We start from the raw sequence: 26,907 nt of genomic DNA on the forward strand, positions 1-26,907 counted from the left end.
TGAGGATCCGTATAAAGTACAAGGGCGATAACTTCGCCCTGCAAATCTTATGTTCTATGTGCGAGGGCAGCCGACAGTCGCGACCCGGTTGCGCGCGCCTTATCTTAACAGGAATGGGCAGACGGCTCATACCTTTGTACGTCCTGTGTTCTCAACGCTCAGCTTACGGTGAAGCGATAGGCAGCGCGAAGATCGCGTCGCTCGCCGCGGCGGCCGCGTTTCCTTACGCCAGTGTTTTGTTTTGTTGAGTAACACCAGGTCGGATGCTAATGGAGTCAGCTGCTAACTTTACTTCGTATAACATTGCAATTCGTTTCTATCGCATTCATTAGGGTGTTTCAGCAGTGCCGGTTTACGGTACCGTCGTGGTCAGCACGTCGCTTTCTGAATCTATTAGACGCGTATTAACCACTATAACAATCTCGACATGTTGCCGTACGCACCAACATAGGCGTGCGCACAAGGGAAGGGGGGGGGGGGCGTCATCCGTAGTCATCTAAGTGGGGGGGGGGGGGAGGACTTGCAAGGTCATTGACTTTATAGGGAGGTGAGGCGCTGCGGTGAACATTCGCCACCCTCCCCCCCCCCCCCCCCCCCCCCCTGAAGGGAACCCTGCGGACGCCTATGCGCCTCGAGCTACTCGCGCAGCTAAAAGGTTTGACATGACGCTGTGCGGTCGATCGACATTCATTTTTCTTGGAACGTGGCGCTTGGCTGACGTAATGTTGTATTTAGGAGGTATTGGCATACAAAAAAGAGGGGGAGGGGGGGGGGGGTACGGCCGAAGTTCGCTCAGGGTTCTCCATGGTGTAAGGCCGGCCCTGCACTCAGTGGTAAAGGATGTGTTGGCGGTGACGCAATGTAGGTTATTTTATTATCTGGGGCAAGGTGCAAGAAATTCCTTCGCGCATGCCAGCGTTTCCACGTCCCTGAAGGGGTGTCGCAGTCACCGCTGTATCGAGTGTGGCTGCAGATAATCGTAACGTATACATTTAAAAGGCAATTATATGTGCACTGACTGTGACAGAAATATTTAGATCGTTTCCGCTATAATAAAAAATTTTTCTGTGGTACTCTTTTTTTTTTTACGCTAGCTCTACAGCCGATGCTGTAGAGCTAGCGTAATCGTTACTCTTCCTGACTCGGCAGGATTGATCCTTGTGCACCCGCTGCAACTGTTGTACATCCAACACCGGTGACGGTGAACTGGTCGAATGGTTATCCGGATAAACCAAGCGATAGATTCTATCGTGTGCGCAACGTGATTACTCGCAATAGAGGTTTTCGTATATGTCGTTCGTGTTCGCACTTTGTGGCCGTGTAACAGAATAGTGAGGCGCCGCAGCGTGGCAACAGCGCGGTGCATCGGCCTCGTTAAGCGCTAAACACATGGTGCGATTCGGCATCCGATCCGACGTGCGACGCCGCACGCGGTATACGGCGATTCAGGACACATGGGGGCGAACGAGCAATCAGCGCGCAGGCTCCGCCCACACACGGCACCCCGGCTTGCACGCTCGGAAGACATCGCATCCTCTTCGTTGACTGCAAAACAAACAACCTTACGCAGCCACGCTTCGTTCTGTAAGAACATTGCCAATAAAGCTACGCCTTCGCAAGCGACAAGCATCTCAACAGACCGCATTCACTCGCGACTCCGAGAGTAGGCTTGTCACGACACCGAGCGTAGGCCTAGCAAGGCGGACGCTGTCGCTAGCGCCGTTCGCGATCAAACGCGAGCTGATCGTCGAGCACTTATTTTTATCAACACGATTAAAACTTTTAAGCTGATGACACGCATTTACATGCGCAATTGGTTTTCTCGTAGACCTCGATTTGACGAGCAACGGTGGAAGCAAAGCCGGCCGGTTCGCCGAGACGGCCGGTGCGGCTGTTAGCTGCGAAGTGGCCTTCCATCGCGGCTCGATATCTCGCTAGTGGTTCGAAAACGGGCGCCGCCTTGCACAAATGTCATGAGTTATTTGATGTCAGAAAGAAAGTTTAACCAACGTTTTTCATGATCGGAGCCGTCCGAACGTAGTTCAACAAACGCGCAAACAAACAAACAAGCAACAAACGCGCCACCAGAGGCGTGACGTCAGGCGTCTCCCGCGCTGCCATTGGCTGCGGCCGTCAGACCGACGCGGCAGCCGCGCGGCTACATTCAGCAAGTTGGATGCCCGTGCGGCGTGCGAATCGTCTCCGCACGCTGATGGAACCTGTTGGGCGTCTGTCGGATGCGGCTGTTGGCACGAACAGCCGTACGACGAATCGCATCCGAATTCGCACCATGTGTCCAGCGCTTTACGCGTCGCAGCTGCGCTGCAAGGGCAATGCGCTGCCGTCACGTGGCGCATCGCCCGGCGTTCGCTTACCGCTCTGACGCAGGGACGCCTGCTTCCTTTTCCGCGGCGCTTGCGCCCGCCGTGACAGTGACACGTGCCGTGACAGTACGAGTACGTGAAGCCCTCCGGGTACAGCACGTTGTCCAGGCCCAAATCTGCGCAAGCCGCATGTGTGCGGTCAGTAACGACACCGGACACTGTCGGCGAACGTATGCACGCTTGATTTACGAAAAACACGTTCACTGGGAGCGGGAAACAAGTGGTACGAGGGAAACCAGAATAGACAAAGGCGCTTGCTCACAACAGCGTGCTCAATCGCTCGGATAACTGGGTTCACGCGTTACGAATAAAGCAGGCAAAATAAGAAAAGATGGTTGGTTGATTCCTCCGTCATAGGAATCGGTATAACACGAAAGGGAAACGTGTCGTCAACGAAGTAGTTTATTGTTTATAGTGCATTGGTATATGAGAGCTTGTACAATGTCGACTGTCGTTTGGCGGATATAGCACCGCTCGATATGCACTCTATACTCCGTTTCACACATCAAGTGCAACGTTGTAGAAGCTATGCAAGAAGTTCAATAAACAAAATGTGTAAATCCGCGCGTCCAGTGTTCGGCTTTTGTCGTTGTAAACGCTCGCGCAAGCTGAGCACGAACCAGCGCGCGACGCGTCGCGACGGGCCACAAATAAAGTAACGAAAAACAAAAGCAACTAGACGCTCAGTGATTGAGCTGCATAATACCGCAGATATAACGGCGTTTGTTTATTTGTAAGACACAAAACATTTTCTGTAACTGCCCACTGTGAAAGCGAAAAAAAAAAAGTCAATTTTGGGTGGTAAGAACATCGAACTATTTCTTAACACGGACGGATTTACTGCAAGAAGTCTCGCTAGCCTCCACAGCGTTGCACCTGATGTATGAAACGGAGTATAGAGTCGTGAAATGCGAAAACGCTACGCGCGTCGTGTCTTCCTTCTAGCCAGCCCATTACTTCTCACAGAGCGAGCCGCGATCGCGGTGCGACAGCCAGGCGAGCGTCGGAGAGCTATTTATTGATGTGGACGGATGCTATGAGCGAGGCTTGCGCTAAAACCGCCACCTCACGGTGTAATAAAACGTTGACGAAATGAAACATGTATTGGAAACGCGCCGAATGGGACAGTCGTTGCAACGGCGCGTGTTTTTTTGTTTTTTTGTTTTCGAGCCTGGTGGCACAGATGTCACCGCACAGATGTCAAAGGGGACGTTCATAGCGTCTATCCATCCAAGGTCACTGCGAGAGGCAAGTGTGAAAGATAAAAGGCGCGTTCATGTCGTCTCCGTAAGGTGTTTGGCGGTAGCTCAGTGGGCTAAACGCCCGCCAGCCACGGTCACGGACCGAGAGGTCATGGGTTCGATTCCCGTCAATAGAATTTTTCTTATTTTTTTCTTTGCCACCTGATGGCATTTATTTCTCTGACGTACTTCCGTGACGGAAATACGTCATGAAAGTCTTGGTGGACCCCGGCATAAAACACTTTCGTGTTAAAATTACCGGCTTATTGCGTTTTCACAGGTACCTGAAACTGAGTGCCAGAACTCCCATCTATTTACTTTCATCTCCGATAACTACCGTATTTACACGATTGTAGGCCGCCCCATTTCATCTGAATTTAAAATCCGAAGTTAGGGGGTCAACTTACAATCGAACCCGAAACTAGTTGCGGTTGTAAGGTTGACTTACAACCAAAACTGAAACAAATGAGAAATCGGGCACGCTGTGGCGTGGTTACGACATAGTGTTTACGATCCGACTCTGCCTGTAGCATATACCGTATTTTCTCGTTCTCGCGTATAATCCGCACCCTCAACAACGATTCGTGCAAAATATTCTAAAAATAATCCCCGCGTGTTGCCGCGAAGCTAGCTTTTCTGCATAGCTTTAAAGTATTACCGTGAAGCCACATTTGCACACAGAAATTCGAGTTTTTCTTCGGCGACATCGTAAATAAGTTTCCTTTAAGAAATGTGCTCGCGCTTTTCTTCTTTTTTTATGCCGTGCGATATTGGGGGGTCGACCTACATTCAAGTCGAGTTACAATCGTGTAAATACGGTAGATTGTCGGAGACAGTTGCGTTCATCCATCCATCCATCCATCCATCAATCCATCCATCCATCCATCCATCATTTATTCTGTATTTCGAGTACCGGAATTAGACCCTTATTGACTGCCGATAGATCTCATTAAATTCAGAAAGGGCAACATTTACAATGCAGTGACTATGTACTCTGTCTCCGTTACACGTGGCAGTGAGGGGCGGAAAACATTTAATGTGTTCAGATAACATAGAAGTCTGGTCTCTGTGGCCGGACAGACATGCCGCTTACTGGTGTACGCGGTCGTCCTTCTTCGAGCTATGACCTTGTGCCTCACCTGCAAACGTGACATCAATCTGACGAGGTGCGCATGCGCTGTGCGTCCTGTGGTCGCCGTCAACCATCGCTGCGTCTTGGACCTTGCGACGGCGTCGTCGGTGGGGTCTGCGCAACAGTCAGGGAAATGTCGGCATAGCTCCATAACTGGTCGAAGTACACTTTCAGACATTAAAAGTTAATCTTGCGTTAATAGCACGAATGTCTAATGACCGGCGAAAGCTATGGAGTTGGCTTTCAGTATTTGTGCGATCGCTCTGCGTGATCCTGTTACGCATAGATGTTGATTTAAAGAAGGCACAAGTTCAGTGGAAGATGCTTGAGGAGATGAAAAATTGGTGAACACGAGGTGTCGCTGGAGCCGACGTTTCGACAAGCGGACTTGTCTTCTTCAAGGCTGCGAATGCCTACCTGAGCGCCTGTGTGTACACATACAAGCACGAAGCCCGTGTTCACGAATTTTTCATCTCATTGAATGTTGATAGTGTTTGAGCAAGCGGACACTGAAGCTGTGAGAAACGTAGATGCCCATTCGTTCTGCATGCTCCCAAGCCAGGTGGTCGCATCTCGCGAAAATAATATTGCATATGAGACAGGCGCCTAGTCTTGGAAGAGGAGTTCGTATCGATGGCTTGAATCGGTTAAGCCGCCGTGCTTGAGCACAAGTACGGTGGGAGGCTGCTTCCGTGACGTTACCATGGCGCATGGGTTCCGTTACTGACGTTGCGGACCCGTCGTTATGACATGGAAGTAGGTTAGCCGCTAGAGTGGATGTGCTGTGTTGACGTTATCGTACAGCTGTCATGTTGGAGCTTCTGTACGCCCATACGATGAGGCGCTGCGGCGGTAATGTCTCGTGAGGACTATCAATAGCGATCCTTTTGTGCGACTGCCGCTTCGTTCGCGATCGAGGCAGTTACGCCATCTATGGGTGTATCTGGGTACCGGCGTGACATGCGGACACTCATCTGTCGTCAGGCCCAGCACTCAAACAACTCCGCTGTTAAAGCCTGGCGGGAGGCTGGCAGTTAATTCAAATGAAGAGCTCGCTGCAACCGACCTGGCGGCGTGGTCGGCCCCAACGAACTGCGGCGAGTCACTTCCCGGTCCGACGGCTCCGGAGTCGTGGCGAAGCACCTCGACGACCTGCAGGTCGAGAGTAGGGTACGTCTCGTTGTCCAGTAGCGACGACTCGTTGTCCCGCAGTCCCGGATGCAGGCGCATGATGTTCGGGAACGGGGACTCCTGCTGGCCCGCTGCGAACGACAGCAAGCAAAATGTGTCGAACCGGCACTGCACGGAGCTTTAGGCGTCAAGGAAGGAAAAGCAATCGTACTGTGTTGTCGATTTCAAGAACAAGAGGTCCGGAGATTAAGTACGACGTAAGTTCGAGCTTCGAACCGCTCGCTCGAACGTAATAGACTCGTTCAAAATGACGATAGGTAACGACACTACATAATCTGCTGACACATGTATCTTTTTTGAGAAGTTCGCGTAGCGGAAAAAGCCTGATTGCTTGTGGAGAAAATGAAGGCACCTCCTTAAATTTCGCGCCGCAACTCATAACCGTAACAATGGTGTGACATCAATGGCTTCGAAGCGACGGTCTAGAGTTCGAGCCGTTTCGGCGCAGAAAAATTTATAGAAACTTGCTAATTAGGATGTTTTTATTTCATTAGTTTGTGTTCCAGCTCATGGTGATCTGAAAGCCATCAAGTAGACCACAGTAGGCGCTTTCAAAGCCCATCATGACGTCCGTACGAGAACTTTACTGTGGCGTCGCCACCGATCTTTAGTTTATTGGTTCCTTCTGGCTCCCCGGGCCTCCTCTCCCGGCATGGGCCACCGTTTTTCTTATTGCAGAGGCTTGATTTCTCTAAGGTAGCTAAATTCGCTGTTCTTTTAGATGTGAAGCATCTTATGGCGGAGTTCAATCGGGTGGTGGTGGTGATGGTGTGCGGCGTGACCACCCTTACTGCGCATGCGCAAACCCTCTCCCACACCCCCTATCCCCCTTTTCCCTCTCCACTCCTCCATTTTCCCTCTCCATTCCCCCTTTCGCATTTCCTCTCTCCACACCACCTCCCCCACCCCTCTCCACTTTCCTATCCACTCCCCCTTTCCCTCTCTCTCCCCTCTCTACTTCCCCTCTCCCCTCTGAAACACGGGCTCGACATGCCGAAACGCTGCTTCGCATCGCCTCATGGTCCCCTTTAACGGGAGATGGTGTTTCTTCTTAACCGTCGCATTGAACGCCAGCATTGTGCACTTCCGTGCAGACGTACCTTCCGTCTGAGCGCAACTCATGTTGCGGAAGTAGCGCCCGGGCAACAGCTTCTTTCCGCGAGCGTCCACCACCTCGATGTCGAGGCCGTAGTTCTTGTTTCGCAGCCGGTGCCATCGGCTCACGGCCGACTCCACGTTGAACTCCTCCCAGCCCCGTCGGCCGGAAGAGAGCGTCCGGCTAACGATCAACTCTTTCTTCTCTGCGGGTCAATAGAAAAAGAAAATGTTTTCATGTTTTGCACCACAGTCGCTGGTTCGTTCTATGGCTGTTATCGTAAGGAACAAATAAAAATAATTGTCGCACGGGACAAAGTTTTGGCGAGTCGGCCGGAGCCTGGTCGTGAAGCTTGAGAAATGTTAACATTGTACCAGCGCGCCTTTAGTGCTTGCATTCGCAATGGCGTACCGCCAACTAAAGTTCTGAAACATCGCTATCCACAGGAAAAATATAAGTTATTATTATTATTATTATTATTATTATTATTATTATTATTATTATTATTATTATTTGGCGCAGGCAAGAAGTTACCTGATCGATTGCACGATCATGTCAGTGCGTTTAAATTTCAAGATGGAATCGTAGTTCACGTCAAGGGTTTCATTATTTAAAAAAAAAGGTTTTTTTTTTTTTCAGCAACTATGTTATGTCGTGCTGAACCGACGCCGCTAAAGTTGTTAATGAGGCGACGACATGTGACAGCAGAAATGCGCGAAAAAAAAAAAAAGAGCCTCGCACCTGGCGTCGTTACGCTGATAACGTGACAGTGATGTGCTAATAGCGAGTTTTAGTATAGCGGAAAACAGCAAACGCAAGGATTTAGCGTTAGCGTTAGCGTTGCGTGCTCCTAACTGCGCATGAGCAGAACGTAAACGTAGCCCGAGCTCTTACGTACGAACGCTATTTCTGGAATATAGCGTTCAACGCTAACGCACGCAAGAGATCCCGTACGTAGGGCAAGATGGCGGTGCCTGTTGAAGCGAGAGCCGTCCACTTCGAATCTTTGTAGCTGTCGTCCTGCATTACTAAACTTATTCATTCCCTAATAATGTTCGTATTTGATTTAAATTTGAGTAATGAGGCTTCGCCAATCGTGTACCGCCGATAAAATAGCTCCGTTTTTGAGATGAAAAGTGGATTTGCGCTGCAGAAGGCTTAGCAAGATTTGTTGGCAAGGTTCGCTCATGTTTTCTGTAGCAGCGCAGAGATGGCGACGCTGTCTTTAGTCGCCTCTTTCCAAGATATGGCCACAAGTCAAGCAGATACATGTCAGGCGTCGTTTCCCTTCATGCCTTTCGCGGCAGTACGTGAATGTGACGCGTGATGCGTCCCAGCTTAAAAGGCCAAGTTATAGGGGTCTTGAAGAATTCTCGAACGCGGCATGTCGACAGAAACCAAAGTGTCAGAACTCACCACTTCTGCAAACGCGACATGGAGACGCAGCAGTGGTGACTTTGGATCAGCTCGACTTGGTGGCGCTTTTGTGGATTCTACAGTGCATTTAGTGTTTTTATGTCTAGATGGCGCCGTATGTGCTTGCGTTAGCGTTAGCGGGAATGCCTGCCGCTGTACTAAAAGACCACCAGCTGACACGCAGCGCGTTCCGTTTTAGCGTTAGCGTTGAGACGCACGCTAACGCTAACGTAAGCGTTTCCCGCTATACTAAAACTCGCTAATTACACTAACGTTGTCTTCGACAGATAAGCTCAACCGTTGAAACGACCTTCAAGTTGTCTTACACGTTTCACCCTGCTTCATTTTGCTCTTTTTCGCCGTCTCGCATACGATCAGCCACCGCATCTCTGTCGCACGACACGAATGTGATGCGGGAAGCGGCTTCGCAGGAGACGCGTTTCTTCGTCAGACCGCCATGGCGGCTTTCTCGGCCGCCGCTGTAGTTGGCCGTGCTGAGTTCGTTCGTCATTTCTTACTGAAGGTCGCCGCGCATTTATGCAATTAGGAATAGCTTTCTGCCTGATTTATTTCATTTTCTTTTGTTTGCTGATTATCTCTCTTTCTCCCTGATTCAGTCCCCGGACTGTCAGAGACAAAAAAAAAAGGAAAAGAAAAGAAAGAAGGTGTGCGAGAAGCAAAATAGAAAAAGAAGAAAAACAAAGAAAGAAAACGGTGCTCGTCACGTGAACATAGCGCTTCGTCGCCTCCGGCAGTTGGCATTACGTGCTGCTAAATTGAGCCAAGAGAGTGTGCACTTTAGAACGTTAGCCGAAGCAAACGGCGGGTGTATTTGCTATGGCAGCGATGCTCGCTTCGGAGGCATTGTAACGGACAGTTCAATTTCTTCTATCACGTTCAACAAACTTGCCTCCATTCATCCATTCTAGCACGTCCGATAATTAAACGATAGCGACACTTTCTATACGTGAATGTTTTTATCGGTTATATTCATTTCGACGCACTGTCTCGACATGCTCCGTGACTGGATTGAGGCTAGCAGATTGTTTCGAGGCCAAAGTCGCGTGCGTTTCAAGAAGGCAGCCGCTCTTCTCACCGAGTCTTCCCGTCTTGAGAGGCCTGAGAAATTGGAACACGGACACCGTGACCGGAGCGGCCGGTGCATCGAGCAGGTTGTGCGCGGCCGCCGTGCCGCTCGGTCCACCGGTGATCGCGGCGCCGGTGCGGTACAGGCGCAGCTTCGCCGACACCAGTGACACCTCGGTGCCGGGAGACGAGCGGGGAAAGCTGACGTCGTAGTGCAGCCGAAAGTGGTCCGGCCTGTTCCAGGCGGACGGGTCCGTCTGATTGGGAGTCAAACCTGCGCCGAGCAGTCAGCGTATACGCCGGGCGTGTTGGTCTTTATTGGGCGCGGGTTCAACAGAAGATGGCATAGAGTTCACGAGAGCTTTAGTTCGGGCTAGAGGGCACTAGCTCAGGCCGACCTCTCTGCCTTCAAACGAATTATCTCTCTCTCTCTCTCTAGTTCGTTAGCGTTGTTTGCCATTCGCCACAAAGAGTAAATAACTTTACATTACGCTTAGGCGTCTCTGACAAAGAACACCTTAGTTCCCTTTCGATTGTTTGCGTGCACAAATAGGATAACAAGATAAACAAGGACGAAAGGCGTTGGACTGCACTGTACTAACTGGTCTAAACCGCTCCCCTTTACTTGCCTGCGGCGATGATGCTTCATCGCCGTATACGGCATGCAAAACATGAATGCAAACCCTGGGAGTGTTAGCGCTGCTCGTAGCCACGACAGCGAGTGTGGAACGCTCTCTCTTTTTTTTTTTTTTGCCAGCTGGCGTCAAGTAGCAAGTGATCATTTTTTGAGCTGGCAGCTGACCAATAAGCCCTCGCATGCTAACTTGAAGTCTGCCGTAACGATACCCTCGCTATGAATGAATGGAAGAGAGAACGGCTCGTTTTTTTTTTCGTTTTTTTTGTTAGACGCAACCTTAATGAGAACCAACGGACAATGAAGCCAAGGAGCACGAGGTTAAACGGAGAAGGTTCTCACAGGACGGGTAGAAGCTCTGTATGCGCTCCGAGTAGATGGTGCGCGCCGTGGTGATGTCCTGGACGCTGGGTGGCGGACTGCGCACGATCTCTTCGACTAGCCGCAGCGTGCTGTTGTTGAGCGGCGCGCTGAGGGATCCGTTGGCCGGCGGGTTCCGGATGCCCAGCCGGTGCAGGATCTGGGCCCGTATCAGCATCAACTGCTGCTGCTTCTTCCTGCTTGGGGAGGGCGGAACGGCCACCCACAGTGGCTACCGTTACTACTGCAAGAACGGCAGCATCGCATAGAGGGCAAAGGTACAGTCGCGCTCAATGTAAATTACAACACTGTGCCTGCGGTGGTCAAGGCGGCGCCGACATACGAAGAATCGGGGAACTAAACGTTGTTTCGTTTACCGTTATTTTGTAAACCAATTTAACGTTCGTTGTTGTCAGTGCGCAGGTGAGGCCCGTTCGACCACGGGTCCCGTGTTGCTACTCATATTGAGCGTGACTGCACACCTAGAGATCAAGGCTTTGGTATGGTAATGCGTGCACTTATTTCAAATCTATATGTGCTCCTTCATTTGTCGAATGCAGTTTGATTAATATAGAGAAAAGGCCGAACTTTCCGTCTGTTTGCTGATTTCACTATACGAAACTTAGATTCTTGTACGTCACTGTTGGTGCATATCGCAATCGGATCGTTCCACAGCACACGGTCTTAAGATTTCTTTAGTAGTTCGGCTTTGCCGATCGATTAATAGTTTAAAAGTGCACTCGAGACCATTCTTAATGCCTGGAAGAAAGAAAAATGCATTTGAGAGGTGAGCTTTTGAACGTAAATAGACTAATTGGAGCAACAGAATCTCCATACCATATAGATCTCGGAACGGAGCAGTATCGAAGCCATTTCAACTGCTGAGTTGGTCTCTTAAACATGATGAGTGGTTTTCAGCGCAAACGACGGAACACAGAGAAGAAGGAGGAACACGAACACCAGCGCTGTCTCACAACTAACTTTATTAGCAACGAAATCACACATCTTCTCTGTGTTTCGTCGTTTGCGCTGAAAACCACTCATCATGTTTAACGCAATCCAACTCGCCCAAATGTTGGTTCTTCTGGAGTTGGTCTCTTCTACATTGTTGACACAACCAAACAAACTCATAACGAACGCACACTGATGACGCTATTGGTGGCGGACACTCTGATTACAGAAGCTTAAAAAAAATTATATGTATGGACTATGGAGCTTGTGTTTGATAGGGGTCGCACAGTTGAGTTGGCTTTTTCCGTCGCTCGTTTCATCCGCACGTTATACCAAACCGCTGCCCTGTTTTAAATGGCGGGAAATCGGCTACGTTCAAGATCGATGCTTGTGCGAACACATTGAAATGACCATGGCCTCGATGTCAGCGACACGAATGATCGAGTCACTCCTGACGTGACGTTTCCTCTCCTTTAAGTACAGTCATCGGATGCCGTAGTGCTTAGATGCGACGACGCATATCGAGGGGCCTTCTCTCGTAGCATAGACGATGACGCAGCGACGCACACTCATCCCAGTGGTATGTATAAACGCCAGAATATACAAACTGGCAAAAATATTGTTTACGGTTCAGTTCCGGGCCACCCCTCTGGTGGGGATATCTCCGTGTGGTCTCTCGGTTGATTTACGGAGTGCTGTCACTGCGGCTCGCGTCTTCGCGTGCCATCTTTATTTCTCTCCCCGAGCACCCCTCTGCGTGGCCGTCTTCGAAAGAATGGGCGCCGGTTCACGAACCGCGAGCAACAGAAACCGCGACGTTCCGAAACCATCGCGCCGGTCTCCAGTTTCGAGGCGGGTCTCGTGTACGGGCGGCCGACGGCGCGAAATGTGAAACACGCGTTGTCTTCTTCTCGGCGTCTAGTCGGTCTGATGACGTCAATGCTACGTCACCGCCAGACCACGAGGAAGGAAAGAAAGAAAGGAGCGCTGACGTCCCAACGCAACGCTCGCCGCACCGACACTTTTTTCCTTTCCGACGCGCGCATGCCGCCGTCGCAATGCCTTTGACACAAGATCTTCGCCATTCTGAGCGCTTCCCCCGGTGGATTAATGATTCGTCGCCCTTCGCTTTCCCAAGTCAGAGCGGCCGACTCGCTGGTGTACCGACGGCATATTCTTCGCCTGGCAAGGACGGCATCTGGGAGCCGTTTCGCGTGTCCGCCGTAGCGGGCCCGGCGTTTGCGGAAACTTCGTCTGCTCCGGAGCCCAGAGACGGGCTCGCGCAGATATTTCTAGACGTAGGCTACGTGATCGTGAACACGACTCGCTTCTTGGCTTAATAGGAATTAGAATCTGCCTGAAAATGACCCATTTGCGCTGTGAGCCCACATATACGCCCGGAATCGCGTGATTTGTGAGTAATTGCAGTCGACTAGATTATTATATTACAGAATAAAAGGCACGGAAACGCAGCGCTGACCGTACATTGCAAGTGGCACAAACACCCTCGCTGTCAGGTAACGAATAATCAAGTCAGCATAATTCTGTAATAACTCATCATATCTATACGCGCATTAGTTTTCTTGTGGTGGACGATTGACTATTGTTGTCGTTCTAGACGTTTTATTGATGTTTATTGATGCCGCATAGAAATACTTCAGGAAGGCAGCTTGGCGGTGTCCCCTCCATTCATTCGTCAAAGAACGGTCCGAGTTCGGAATGAAGAAAACGTTCAAAAGAAATTCGATTAAATAACAGGGCCCTCGAACTGCATGACACTCGAGGCTATAGCCTAAAGACAACTGAGAGGTGGTATTTTGTACAATAACTTCAAATATGTTCGCCCAAATGTGCCAGTGGGTTTGTCCTCGTCATGGCAACGTAATATCGTATAGAAGACAATCTCTTTCTGGGCCTCTCACCTCATTTCTGTACCGGCATATGGAGACGGCAACGGTGATTCCTTACCAGGTTCAACTACACATTTTATTCACATTCTCCCAGTAATGACTAGCGTCGCCTTTCCTCTTTTATGAGAGCAACATCGCATTCATTGGATCTTATTCCAATTATTAAGTTGTCTGCCAGTCTTTCCTTATCATGTTACATGGTGTTTGGCGTTGGACGTGAACTGGACTAAGTATTTAGTACCACGTGAGCGTAACTGCAGCCTCAAGCCACCTATGAAGATGAACATGATGATAAATGAACATTTATTGAGGATAAGAAGGGAAGGGAGGGGGTTTTCCATAAAGTATGAAGAGCACGTTTGCTGAGTAAGCCAACTGAAGAGCCAACTTTCAGCAAGCCTGATCTCACCATGGTTTGTTTCATCGGCTATGTAATAGCCAATTCGCACCTACTTGCGCTTGGAGGAGTCTTTTGAACACATTCAGTATGAAACCGCGCTGCCTTGTGTGACACGCGCCCGCCAAGGCTGGTCTCTCCTCGTTTGCGCCGTACTGTGGAAAAACCGATGGCTCCCGAACCGTTTTCGCAAGAGTGCGTTCGCAGTACGCACTTGGCCCTGGCTTCAGTACTGCTCCTGTAGGTGACGCGACAAATATAGAGCTCCCCGTCAGGCGTGGCGTTGATGCGCGTCTCTCGAAGCCTTGGCAGCCGTGACTCGTGTGTGCGGAGGGGCGCCTGCTTCCGTCTCGTTTTGCAAGCGCTACCGCTCGAGCGCTTTTCTTACACTGTGCGTGCGTGCAGCAGCTGAAATTGAGAGTTCTCTCAAAAAAGCCCATTTTCACGAAGAGCCCTTGGAGGTTCGCCGGTGACGCGCTCAGCGGGGGGCCACGATGGGTGCGGCTGGGGCGCTGAGGGTGTGAGTCTGAGCACTATGCGCTCCTGAGCAATCTTTAAGCGCACAACGAGACGAGGGCGGCAAAGAAGACGGGAGACACATTGGCGCTAGTTTGCAAGTTAGCGCCTGTGTGTCTCCTGTCTTCTTCACCGTCCTCCTCTTAAAAGTTATTCGTCATGTCTTACAACACGCCCAAAACAGCCATGTTATTCCTGAACAGCTGCAGTCGTGGCGTTGTACGTTCTGCTCTCTAATTGCAGTTCTTCAAGAAGTAATTGCTCTCCGGTTGCTCGGTGTCAGAATGTACGGGACCTGCTCTCGCTAGTGAAGTAAAGAATGATATTTCATTGCTTAACGCTAATCGCTATTATAGCAGAGTGATTATAAACTCGCCAGCTAGTTAACTGTGTCCTCCTTTGCACCTTTTCCCCAGAACTATGACATGTAGACATAGGCGTGCGCCGGGAATCCCCTTCAGGGGGGCGAAGACGGACGGGGGTTCATCGCAGCGCTCACCCTCCCTATTAAGTCAATGTGTGGGGCTGACTTTGCGCCCCCCCCCCCCTCTTACTGACTAGGGGGGAGTGCCCCCCCCCCCCCTGCGCACGTATATGCACGTGGACAGGTATATAGGCGGCGAAGTCGTTGCTTGGTAGAAAATGTTAAATACTTCTGTCAGCCTGATGTCAACACGTATACTGCTGTAGCAGTGCGTTTGTTGCAAGGCATTCATGTTAAAAAGACAGGACGTGCAAACACGGACACAAGAGAGAAGCCAAGACACCACAAACGCCGACTAACAACTGAAAAGGCGCATAGCGGCGGAAGAGAGACACAAAAACTTATATGCGCGTGCCCTGGCAAGAGGCGATACCCATCAACCTGGCACGCGTGGTGGTCTACGTCAGAGATAACTGTTCACGCACTTGATTTCTTCTTTATGCAAGTTAATCGACGGTTGGCTCACGCATGCGCTACCACTGATCGATGTGGCAGGCCTCAACCGTTAGACGCGTTTCTACATTCCTGTGCCTGTACAAAGTAGTGCATGCATCGAATTGTGTCGTGCACTTGCACTCTCGACAATGCAGAGCATACCTCTTTGCTCTCCCAATGTCGCACTTTGTTATTTGCTTTCATTGATGTTTTCCTTTACGGACGACGGTGAAGATTATGCGGCGGTGCATGTATACTGCAACACCGTCCAACGCCTCCGGCCAGATCACTCGGCACCAAGCCAAGGCAGGAGTCGTTCGTGGACGTCCCAGAGCACAAAACCAATTGTATGTGCTGTGTAGAAAACGACATCTCAGCAGGAATTGTCACGGAAAGAGTGACGTCCATCAAAGCGCATGCAGCGATCACGTAGTCCGAGTAATTTCACCATCCGTGCTTTGCTACAGAACTTTCGTGTACCGTAATCCGCGATATTCGCGTGCCCAATGGGCTGTTGCACATCTGAGGACTCGCTTTACGGTTTCGACGACGTACTTTTTTTTTTTTTTTGTCAGCACGTTCCGAAGGAGCCTCAAAGCAACTACCATTCCTAACTCCGCTCTTTCCAAAAGCTCAGGTTTCACCTGACCTTGCTGTGATTAAGCGTCTCCATTTTGGTGGGCTCCGAAGACCGCGGAAGTGAGGTTACAACCGCAGCCGCGTGACCTTTGTCTATTTCCAAAGTGTTGTCAGCTTGTGTGTGTGGTGGCGTCAGCACTCGTGGCCTTGTTGACACCGCACCGCGTATTCGCAGCAGCTAAGCAGAACGTACACTTCCGTCTCTGTCCCAACTCCGCAGCACATGACCGAGGCGGGGGGTTGTAAACAGTAAACAGGGTCTACGGGGCAAGTCCAGTCTGGCGCGGCCGCTTCGACGAGGATGGATGCAACAGCAGCAGCAAGCGACTTCAACAGCAGGTGAGCCACGCGCACGTCCAACGGGGCGCCCTTCCAGCGGTTCTTGGCTCGGAGCCAGCCGGTCGTGTTGTAACGGAGCCAGCCTCTCCGGGGCATCTCACTTGCAGTCGCCGTCTAGACAGCGCGACGCCCTCACAGTGTGCGGCAACGGTTGTCAGCGGCTCTCTTTCTTTCTTTTCTTGGGACGGGGGGCGATGTTGCGGCTTTTATTTTCAGAGCTGTCACGCTGCTCCCATCTGTCTGCGGAAGTTTTCGCAGCTCTTCATTGGCTCGACGCGTGACGTAACACTCGGCCGTGACGTGTCCCGCTCCTCGTCTGGGGTCCGAAGGCTGTCCCTTGCCGAGCGCATCAGACGACGCCGTTGCTCAACGCCTCGTTAGTGGGCGGTTTGTTTCGCGCCCCTTTGTCGCGCGCGAGCGTTTCGCGCTGCTCTCCTTTTAACGGGGTAGGCGGCGGGTCCCGCTGCCAGATCAAGGAGTGCGCCTGTTAGCGCTCACTGCAGACGCCCAGGGAGCAGCGCTTGCCACGCCTTCCAGGAGTTGGCAGCAGCAGTGCTTTTCTCTGGAAGGCGCCGCGGCTGCAGCCCGGAAGCACGGAAACAACTGCTCGCGTTTAATGAAATCATACCGGCCATCATGGGTACAAGGAAATGGCGTGGAAACGAAAACTGCTCTAGAAATTAAAATCTATCGCAGTTAGAGCGGGAGAGGCGAGGGGGTGAGTTATCATTCCGCCGACTCTCCTTGTGTTTTTTTTTTGTTCTTATGGCATTTTGCGTGCAATTGAAATAGACTGGTGAGTGGAAAATGGGATGTGGGCTTGTTCTCGGTGGATTAATTTACCTGCGAAGTTATCTGTGCACCGCCAAAGCTTTAACGAACAAGGTAAATATATTGTTACTACCAAAAGGAAACACACTACACTACGTGTTGCTAGTGTCACTGTGCCGAAAAAAAAAAAAAAGGTAGTTTCGCCCGAATAATAAAGCATGGGTTTGTTCTTGAACACGTCAGATGGTGCTCTTACTTTGTTTCGTCATGTTGGCGCGGCGGGAGAAGAAACATGGTTTCCACAACGCTGACGTAGGTAATCCGGCGGGACGAGAAGCACCTCGACGGTGCACGAGATGCTACCGACAGGGAACCTCTGGGCGTCGGTGAGAACCCTATGAAATATTAGATAACGTTTCTCGACGCTTGCGGTTAGCGCTTTCCACTCAGACCGGTGACCGAGCAGCTAAAGCATGCTGCTGTGTGTTCTACAGCAGTTTAGTGGTCTACTGTGCGATACTTCAGAAATATCCCGCAGTGCCAGGGTTGCACTTTGGCTAAGACGACTAGCACGCGGGAAGGTTCCGGAAGTATGTGTCCAGTGTTTATAAGCAGCATAGAGTTTGGAGACGCAGGAGAGATGCAGAAAATACATGGCTATTACCAAACTACGTGCATTTGTCCGATGAAAAGAAAAAAAAAGCCCTGTTTTGCTTTTCGAGAGCAACAAATAAAATGAAGCAGCATGTTACATATAATGTAACCGTTTTCATTCGGCGACAAGTTCTGAGTTGTGTGATGGGACGTTGTAAAGTGTTGCGACACGCGAGCGATGGTCGGTACGCTGTATTTTGCCCGCCCTGTCAGCGCGTAAGTCACATGCATGTACTACGGCCGTCTTACCATGTGCTACAGCGTAACGCGTTGCTCGAAGATCAGTAGTTCAGATAAGCGGGTAGCTGGCCTCCAGACCCATCCCATACTCGGCAGAGAAACCGCAGAGAAAGTACGCGGTTGATCAGTCTCATGCGTTCCCTCGATCGGTGAGCGAGCCTGAAGCGCGTTGATTTTTGCTAGTTTACTCCAGGGTTTGAGGCGAAACTGAAACCGGAAGGAAAAGACAGCATTCAGTTCTCGTCACCCAAACGAGAGCCACCAACTAACCGATGGCCTCGTCTCGTGCCCAAGGGTTTCGCCGGATGCGGCGCCGTCTCGAAGCATGCTGGCGTCGCCTTTCGAGCCGTCGACGTTCGGCCAACGATCCGCCGCAAAGCGCGAGCGCGCCGAGATTGCAGTTTTGCGTGGCGGGCTGGGGTTTCGGCGGCAGAGAGGACGCGTCTGGCGGTCTCCTACCACCGCCAACAGAAACAGCGGCGGCGGCGAAAAGCGATCGGCTCTCTCACACTCCGTCGGCAAACGTACCTACCCCCTCATTTTTGCTCCTTCTCGTCGGCGAGCTTTCCGCCACCGTCTGGTTACGTCACGTCACGCCTCGTCTACCGTCTACTAGCACCTGTCTGCCCCCCCCCCCCCCTTCCCAAGCACGGCGCGCCGCAACACGAGATGCTGCTTCCGACCTGCGAGCGACTCGTCGCCCTTGGCATGGCAGTGCGCCGCCGCCGCCGCACCACGCCTCTCGCGCCTGTTTGTTTCTCTTTCTGCGAAAAAGAAAAAAAAAATCGTGCCGCAGCCAGGTGTGCTGCTTTCGCGCTATTTCTCTGTTTTGGATTCGGGAGGTCGCACGCCCTTGGCTGGCCCAGTTCATCAACAAGGGGCCCCCGCCGTCTGGGATCCCCCCTTCCCCTTACTTCGCCGGCTTTGCGTTTTCGCGACTAAACACACAGCGATGCTTTCTCGATCTATCCGCGCGCTCCGATGCTTTTCAGGAAGGCGCGAAATCTCTCTTGAAGCTACAGCCTGTCGACGTTAATACACTGAACAGGTAGACACAAGATTTCCACAATACCGAAAGGCGCCCACGTTGTAGCAGGCAGAAAGAAAAAGCGACAACATTGCGCCGACACGCGTTTACGAAACACCTGAACGTTAAACACTGAGCAAGGAAAAAAAAAGAAAGAAGGTACGATGGATAGAAATCGAGCACGTGAAACTATTATGCCCGTTTGACAATCTCCAGTGTGCTATAATTTGTTCTGCCACAAACACGTGGTTCGAGTGCATACGATGTACGCGTGCAATTCCAGCTCTGCATCTTGAAAAAAATCTTACTTCACACGAGGAGCTTGAGGTGCAATGAATTTATGGGTATTTCAGAAAATTCGAAGGAGATTCCGGAAAGCGCACCCAAACTTGTTCCTGTCCGAGAAACTCTATTCTGTATTAAGCATATGGTACAGACCACACTCTAAGAGAAAAAAAGAGTATGTGTGACTCCTTTCGGGGAGTCTTGACTTGCCACGTATATATGACTCTCCTTAAAGAGACACGTGAACTCTTTGGAGATCATTGCACTCTCTTCGGAGAGTCGTGTGATCCACAAGAGAGTTGACGTGCATCTCTAAAGAGAGTCATATACGTGACAAGTCAAGATTCCCCCAAAAGGAGTCACACATAGTCTCTTTTTTCTTGGAGTGCAGGGCTGCGGTTATTTCATGTTTCTAAAGATATTCCCTTTCCTTTTCTTCAGGTCTTTGAAATTACGCGTTGCTTTTCCTGCACGGAATCGGAGTTATGTGGGAAAGCTCGCTTGCGACAAGAAACTTTTAGTTGGGTACAACTTTAGACGGCGCTTCCGCCAATATGATCCTGCACAAATAGGTGCGCTCTTTAAAGTAACGTCACGAGCCGGATGACCGGTGACTGCCCCGCCTGGCTCATGAGCGGGACTGTTTCTTAGTCGTATCGTAGTGCTAGCAGACACTGACGAGAAACACACAACGGTACTAGCTTTATGATACCTTTTGATGCATTTAAGCAATCAGCCCAAAAATACGATTTGTCAATCTATTTCTTTAGCTGCGACAGCTATCTGCGGTCGCACTTCTGTAATCCGGACAGGTCTTCTTCATCATACCTTATAAGTGAAGTAGCGCACTTTTGATGAGTACAAAGGGGACAAGAAAGACACGACACTTGCTACGCTCACAACTAACTTTATTTCAGAAACAATACTTCATATATGTGCACGCGCTCCCCCGACCGACACAGAAAAGGGGTGTGCGAATGCATATATGTATGAAGTATTGTTTCTGAAATAAAATTACTTGCGAGTGTAGCAAGTGGGTTGTCTGTCTCGCCGCCTTTGTCCTTGTCGAAGGTGCGCTACTTCACCTGTAAGGGTGTGATGATCAGTAACCAACTAGCCCAGCTTTGAATCCTATTGAGCAGCTCTTCTTCTTCCCACTCTTCTTCTTCTTCGCTCTTGTTATGTTGCCTCGCTGGATCGCCTTCCAAAGCGAGCAAATAACTAAACCATTCATTCGAAGGGCAGCGTGAATTACGGGCCCCCATATCATCGTGTCGGCGGACCCGCTGGCTTTTCCCACTTCCGCCACTTCTCTCACCCAGCCATCATCCGACAGCGCGCGCGCGCTCCGTCAGCCGCATCGCGCCACGTTATTGTGCGTGCACGCGCGCGCATTCCGGCATCTCGCCTCACGCGCACTCTCCGGAATGTTCTTTCCCACGCCGTACGTGAAGAGAAGGAGACACCGAGGAAAGCGCGGAGCCCGCAATCGGCCGCCGGCTTCCGGCGCGTTTTGCACGCCTTCTCGAGAAACCGATCACATCGATGGGACGACGACAGCACGTGTTCAAGCCGATCAAGGGAATGCTGCACCTTTTCTTTTTTGTCAGCGATCAAGGGAAGAAGAGAGTAGGAAGGCAGGCAAGTTAGCCAGAAAAGCGTCTGGTTGGCTGACGGACGTGACCGTTTGGGCAAGTTGGTATGCAGTGGTTGAAGCACGGAGCGCTCGAGAAACGAGCAAGACGTGAAATACGCGAGCGCCGTATTTATTATTTTATTTATTGCGGTGTACCTTACGGTTCCCACGGGAGGCATTGAGTAAGGGGTGCGTCGTAGAACAAATTATAACAGAAAACTGATACATGAGAGCCAGAGAGTTTACAGTAATAGCGTGCTTGCAAAACGGTGTTACGAGTAAAGCGAAATGGGAAAGCAATACTGGAATCGTCAGAAAAAAAACAAAAAATACAGTTCATAGTGGCATCAGGGGCGTAACCAGAAACTTTTTTTCGGAGAAGGGAGGTCGTACTATACTTCATGTGTGTCCGTACGTGTGTTTGTTTGTGAGCGTGTATATATACACATGCAAAATTCGAAGCTTTCAGAAGGGGGGGGGGGGTTGAACCTCCCGAAGTTTTTTTGCCAGAGCCAGCATTCGCTGCATGCCTGCTACTCCGCAGAGGAAAAGAAGGAAATAGGAGAGAAATACTGATGAAGGATACTGATGGGAAGATGAAGAAGTGATGCGTATAAATGTACAATAACCGAGCGCTACAGTGGTCTCCTTGAAGTCTAGAATCCAGTCCAGTACTATTGAAATAACGGCCCTTATAACAATTAAGGTTCCAGGATATTACGAGGGATGTGGGAAAGTATATATACAAGTGTTACGGACTTGCCGTGGAGCACATTGTCGAAGCCTCGGCCAATTGGAATGCAACGCTTACGAGCGAAGTACAGTACGGCCCACTCTTAAAGGGAACACGCGAACGCGTGGCCGGCTGTCCGCAGAGCGCTAACTGCTGGCGAGATTTGTAAATGCAGCGCATGCGTACAGATTCATTACGGTGGTTCGTGCCCCGCGTCGTCTGCTACTTCTATGCGCCAGCGCTCGGCGTGCGCCGATCTTTACCGCTTTTGTTTTCGAAGTTAGAAGCAAGTGATACAAACTCTGCCTTCCGCTTGTTGAATAGGCAGTTATTTTATTGTCGGAAGGGCAAGTTTAGTACATATGTTCGCGGCATCATGCTTCAATTGACCTGTCTCTTATCAGTAGTGGCCAGTTGCTGTAGCAGTGTGTAAAAATGTATAACTGGCTTTCGCAAGCTCTTGGCGCTGTTTTTCTTGCACAAGTTGAATTTTATTTTAATTTAAAAGAGTATGGACGTGAACCAACACACCAGCTTTGCGTCCTTCAAAAGTCTTGTGGCTAGTTCTTGCCCCATATATCCTCTGTCGCAAAAGTATAATCAACGAGGCGTCTCCTTCAGGTTTACCTTCAGGTATCGTTCTGTGCACGCCTTATTTCATTGCGCGCATGTGTTGTTGTAACAGAATAATCTTGTTGTAAAAAGTAGTCGAGGCTTCTGCGCATGATGTTTCAGCGAGCCTAGAAACCAGTCCAGTTAAACCTTGCGAAATAGTGCAGCAATAAACAAATGCGGATATTTGGTTTTCTGCCTGTCGAATGCAGTGTGACGGCTATATTAATCGCACCCCGGACAAACGGAACCGCATTCTAGCGCTTTCTGGGAATTGCCTGGCGCATGGGCGCAGAAGTAGCAGACGACGCTGGGCGTGCGCCGCCCTTACGAGTGTATGCGCATGCGCCGCATTTACAAATCTCGCCGCTAGTGAGCGCGGCGCGGGCTGTCAGCCACGCGCTCGCGTGTTCCCGCTAAGAGTGGACCGTACTGTACATTACGCTTGATCCTCGATAACTGTGAGTGGCCTTTGAGCCAAAGGAATGTTGAAAGTATTATCACTTTTAGTTGAGTTCGCGATTTTTTTTTCTTGACGTACGGGCTAGTTTTTCGCAATCGGCTATCGCCGCGGTGGCCACCTGATTATCGCGGCGATAGCTATACCATGAGCGCAAAGCACCCGAATGCCGACCAGTGAAGATTAGCTGGGTATCGATTCCAATTTGTCGGCTTAGATACTAGTTAACGCACGAATGCTAGAATTACTCAACCGATGAACTGATTCGAACGAAGTAGACGTGCTGCTTGTAGGAAAAGATGCGGAGGAGTGAAAAGGCGAGGGGAATGCAGGAAGGTTGATGTCGCTGCTACCATGACTGAAGGGAGCAGGAGTTTCATATATTGCCCCAATTTCTTTCTTATTTATCGTTTTAACAAAAAATTGCGAATATCGGTAAGATTTAAAAAGTGATGCAAGAAGCTTAAAAATCCGTAACTGCAATAGAAACAGACATGTCAGTTCTGTCAACTGCGTCTCTTAATGCACCCGAATCGCGCGCAACGGGGATGTATGCGTTGAGACCGTAAAGCAAAGTCACTTAGCTACAGGTCCCCGTGATAGCTTACGCTATTAGTAGTTGTACACTCCTTATGACACAGTCCTGTTCACTTACTTGCATATTTTGTAGTGGCGTACAATACATAAGGATTATCCGCTAACAAATATGCATAAATGTTATAAAAGTAGTTCTATGTTTATCTGTGAATGATGACACAGGGTGATCAGAAATCAGATAAGCTCTTTTCTCGACATAGATAGTGTTTCTTGAGGAGGAGATAAAAGAAACAAAACATGAATGAGGCGTCTCCTGTTTATCTTTCTTTATTATACCTCATATTCTGCGCCACTTCTTAATTAATTAATTTTTTATTTAGCAATACTGCCGATCTCACAAGAGATCATTACCTTCGGAGTACGGCTCCATCTTCCTTGTAGAGGCTAACACATCTTCAGCGGTGTCGCTTTCGTCGCAACAGCTAACAATGACGAGATGACAGATGTTACCGGTGTCAACTGACACCTTTTTTAGCTTAAAAAACGCAGGAAAAGTGACTCATTCTTTTTTTTTTTTTTTTCGTTGAGCTCGCGATTGAGGGCTCGTTGGAGTTTGACACCGAAGTCTTGGTAATCGCCTCTCGTAGATACTTGTCACTGGTTGTGATAAAGCGACAAAAAAAAAAAACAATAAAGTGGTATCCACGGGGTGGCATCATGATCCGACCGACATCTTGATGCGCAACATTCTAATAAAGTATTCAGGCACTGTATATTTGCACATCCTCTGACGTGGGACTATACCATGAAGAGCCCCTTGATCAGACATAATAATAGTTTAATGATAGATGCTACATTCAGTAAAAACGGCGGGAAAAGAAGTGATAAGTTGATCTATACACAGCTTAACAGGTTAGTACTCCTAAAATAATTTATAGCTGAACCAGTTGGTAATAATCCTTGAACATATTGAAAACAGCACAGAAACGACACGGACAAAATAAGATAGAAGGACACACCAAAGCGCTGACCTCTCTCTTGGAACGTTCAGGACTTTATAGCAATCTTCTTTGCAGCTGTTCACTCGGAAGTGATTGGAATTTTGTTTGCTTGTTGTTGTTTTTAAGATTCAGAATGGTACCTTCTGACGTTATGTGCGAAGTGGTCACACGGGGTGACAGGTTGTCAGTATTTAAGTGCGCTTGTACTTTCAAATAAAATTTAGTTGCTAGTTTAGCGCTGTGGTGTGTCCTTCTATCTTCTCTTGTCCGTGTCATTTTTGCGCTGTTTTCAATAAGTTCAAGATAATAGTCCTCAATATTGGATAACGCGGATTCAACATAGGACAGAGAAAGAACAGTGACGCACAGGACCTGATGTGCATCAGGGTTCAGTGCATCATCAGCGCTCAGTGCATCAGAAAGAGCTCAGATGTTTCGTGCTATCCAGTATTTAAGATTATGAACCAACCAGCCCAGTGACGAAATTTATTATGTTATATAGTTGCGTAGAGCGCATGCGTACTTTGCGTATTTTGCCAGAAAATGGAGGTTTTGGTGTGTACACAGAAACAAATTATGCAGGATTCAGAAACAGGAGGCCACGCCTACTTCAATTTTAAGGAATAGCTCACCGAGATCTTATCAGTTCTCAGCAACTTCAGTATTGGATCGTTTTAATCCATTTGAATGTGAACTGGCGCTTTACGTGGCAGTCCTTTCTTCTGTTCGAAACGAACGGATTAAGCAAATGTGTGAAATTTGTGACGTCACACATAAAGATCACTTATGCCGCGGCCTTGAAATCAGGTGGAAGAAAAGAAGTCCGACTTCAATTTTTTCCCATTCAAGTGCTTTATGTTTGCTTACGTTGGATAATGTTGTGAGAGCTCTGAAAGAAAAAATCCACGAGTCCCGTCCGCTTAAGCACTTCCCTTTTGTGTTCCTTTAATGGACTATGTCAAAAGACAGTGTCATTAAGAGATTAAAGGTGCTCAATTATTTTCGCTATCTTATCAGTTTACATTCTATTGACGTTGATTATAATGGCTCCGTTTAAAAGAGTTAACTTATAGAATTTGCTAGTCAAGGTAGAAGTGAGCTCAAGTTCACACTTAGACAAATTAAAGAGACCAGCGACTTCCGTACACGTTCCTCCAACAGCATACACTTCCATTGATTCGCAATTCAGCCAAGGTCCCGCGTCCAACCTGCAAGTCAACGGGACTCAGAAGAAGTGCTGACCTCCTACAGTCATGGTCGCCAACCTAAACGCCCATAGTTAACATCACGCAAGTTCCGTGACTGCAGAGTTCGAAACGCACCTTTCATATGACCTATACGTTGCATTGACAGGAAAGTGTTTTCAGCACTGCGAGATAACTGGAGAAGGCTTATTGTGAGCGAGAGAAGCGTCCAGCGCGTGCCTTTTCCCTGAAGAGGTCGCGGAGTCTGGTCGACTCACCTGTGCCGTATTTCGTAGACAGTGACGTTGTTCCGGGACTCGGCAAAGCTGGTGTTGGACACCGCGTTGGAGAGCTCGTCCGCCCTGCGTTGCAGCACCTCGGCCGCCGACGCGTTGGGCCTCAGCAGCGGGGTCGGCGACAGCAACTGCAGCGCGGGAGCCGTCGTCGACTCGTTGCCGCAGCCCGTGGTAGCGGCGTCGGCGTTGACCGAGCCCGCCCACGCGACCACCAGGAACAGCGCAGTCGACAGACGACCGCGAGGCGACCCTCGGCACGTCCTCATCTTCTCCTCGTCGATCTCGCAGGAACTGCTGAAGGGGCGGGTCTCCAGGACCCTCTGGAAGGCCGTGGGCTGAAGTCGAGCAGCTGAACCGCCGCGCGAGAAGATTAGAGCTGACGACCTGCTGTAGGCGACCTAACCTTTCACCTGTGGCGGTAGCCTGGGAACTGGCTCGGCACAACAGGCTGAGACTGCTAAACTATTCGACCTGACCAGGCTATCCGGACAGGTAGACAGCGTGCCACGATCAGTCCGTGCAAGGGGCCGGGCGCCGCTTCTTATAGGGGCGCGGGCCCCCCCTCACCCGCCTTCTTTGTCGCCCCCTCCCCCGCCGTTCTCCCTCCCCCGGGCGAGCGCGGAGGAGTGTTTGTGTATGAGACGCCGGCGGCTGCTCGCCTCACTTTCGGACCGCACGTGCCTTCTCTGTTGGGAGGCGTTTGCGAGAGCGCCTCTCGCCCAAACTCAGTGCTGGGGTCCTGGGTGCGCGCGCGAGAAGTTTTGCCTCCTCGGGGTAATCTCGAGATAGTTGCGGAGTAAAAAAGAAAAAAAAGGAAAAGATGATTTCTCGCGCCAGAAAGGTATCGCCGACGATCGCGAAACATACGAGCATGCTTCGGCCGACGTCAGGCAGCACCGCAAGGGAAGAACACATGCGAGGAAGCTTTTGTATACGTCTTACGTCTATGCACCGCGACACAAATTCTGACAGCATATATGTCCTACACGCGCAAGTAAAAAGTGCGGTGATGTGTGGACTCAGGGTAGGTCGACCCTGCGAAAATAGTGTCACGTATATATAAAAGAACCAGAGGTATCCATTCATGGAGCAAGCCTGCGCTCATGGTCAGTGTCGAGGCTTCAACGGTATCGCTGTGGCCACAAAACAGCAACTTCTTCCTTTTCAATGTGCAGCCCTGCTGCGCAGATTGATTACGCACGCACACGCGTTCTCGCACTGTTTTCTGAACAGTGTTCCGTTTTGAAGAAAACCAAGCAC

The 26,907-nt window shown here is 50.0% G+C and overlaps 1 protein-coding gene across 2 annotated transcripts in view; it reads right to left on the bottom strand.

Moving 5' to 3' along the window:
* The window catches only part of LOC119388066 (bone morphogenetic protein 4), a 30,346-nt gene extending 4,208 nt beyond the window's left edge, over positions 1-26,138 (bottom strand). Inside the window, exons 1-7 of one of the 2 annotated variants that reach the window (XM_037655682.2) lie at positions 25,630-26,138; positions 10,523-10,737; positions 9,557-9,820; positions 7,049-7,249; positions 5,824-6,019; positions 4,765-4,871; positions 2,376-2,500 (exon numbers count right to left, since the gene is read on the bottom strand). In XM_037655682.2, coding sequence (XP_037511610.1) covers positions 2,376-2,500; positions 4,765-4,871; positions 5,824-6,019; positions 7,049-7,249; positions 9,557-9,820; positions 10,523-10,737; positions 25,630-25,913 — 1,392 coding nt within the window. In that variant the 5' untranslated portion in view covers positions 25,914-26,138. Of the gene's footprint in view, positions 1-2,375; positions 2,501-4,764; positions 4,872-5,823; positions 6,020-7,048; positions 7,250-9,556; positions 9,821-10,522; positions 10,741-25,629 lie in introns of both variants that reach the window. The other variant, XM_037655681.2, reaches the window with a different exon arrangement.
* Between the last annotated feature and the right edge of the window lie 769 nt (positions 26,139-26,907).

This window comes from Rhipicephalus sanguineus, chromosome 3 (assembly GCF_013339695.2).
Source record: "Rhipicephalus sanguineus isolate Rsan-2018 chromosome 3, BIME_Rsan_1.4, whole genome shotgun sequence".
In the NCBI taxonomy this organism is placed as follows: domain Eukaryota; kingdom Metazoa; phylum Arthropoda; class Arachnida; order Ixodida; family Ixodidae; genus Rhipicephalus; species Rhipicephalus sanguineus.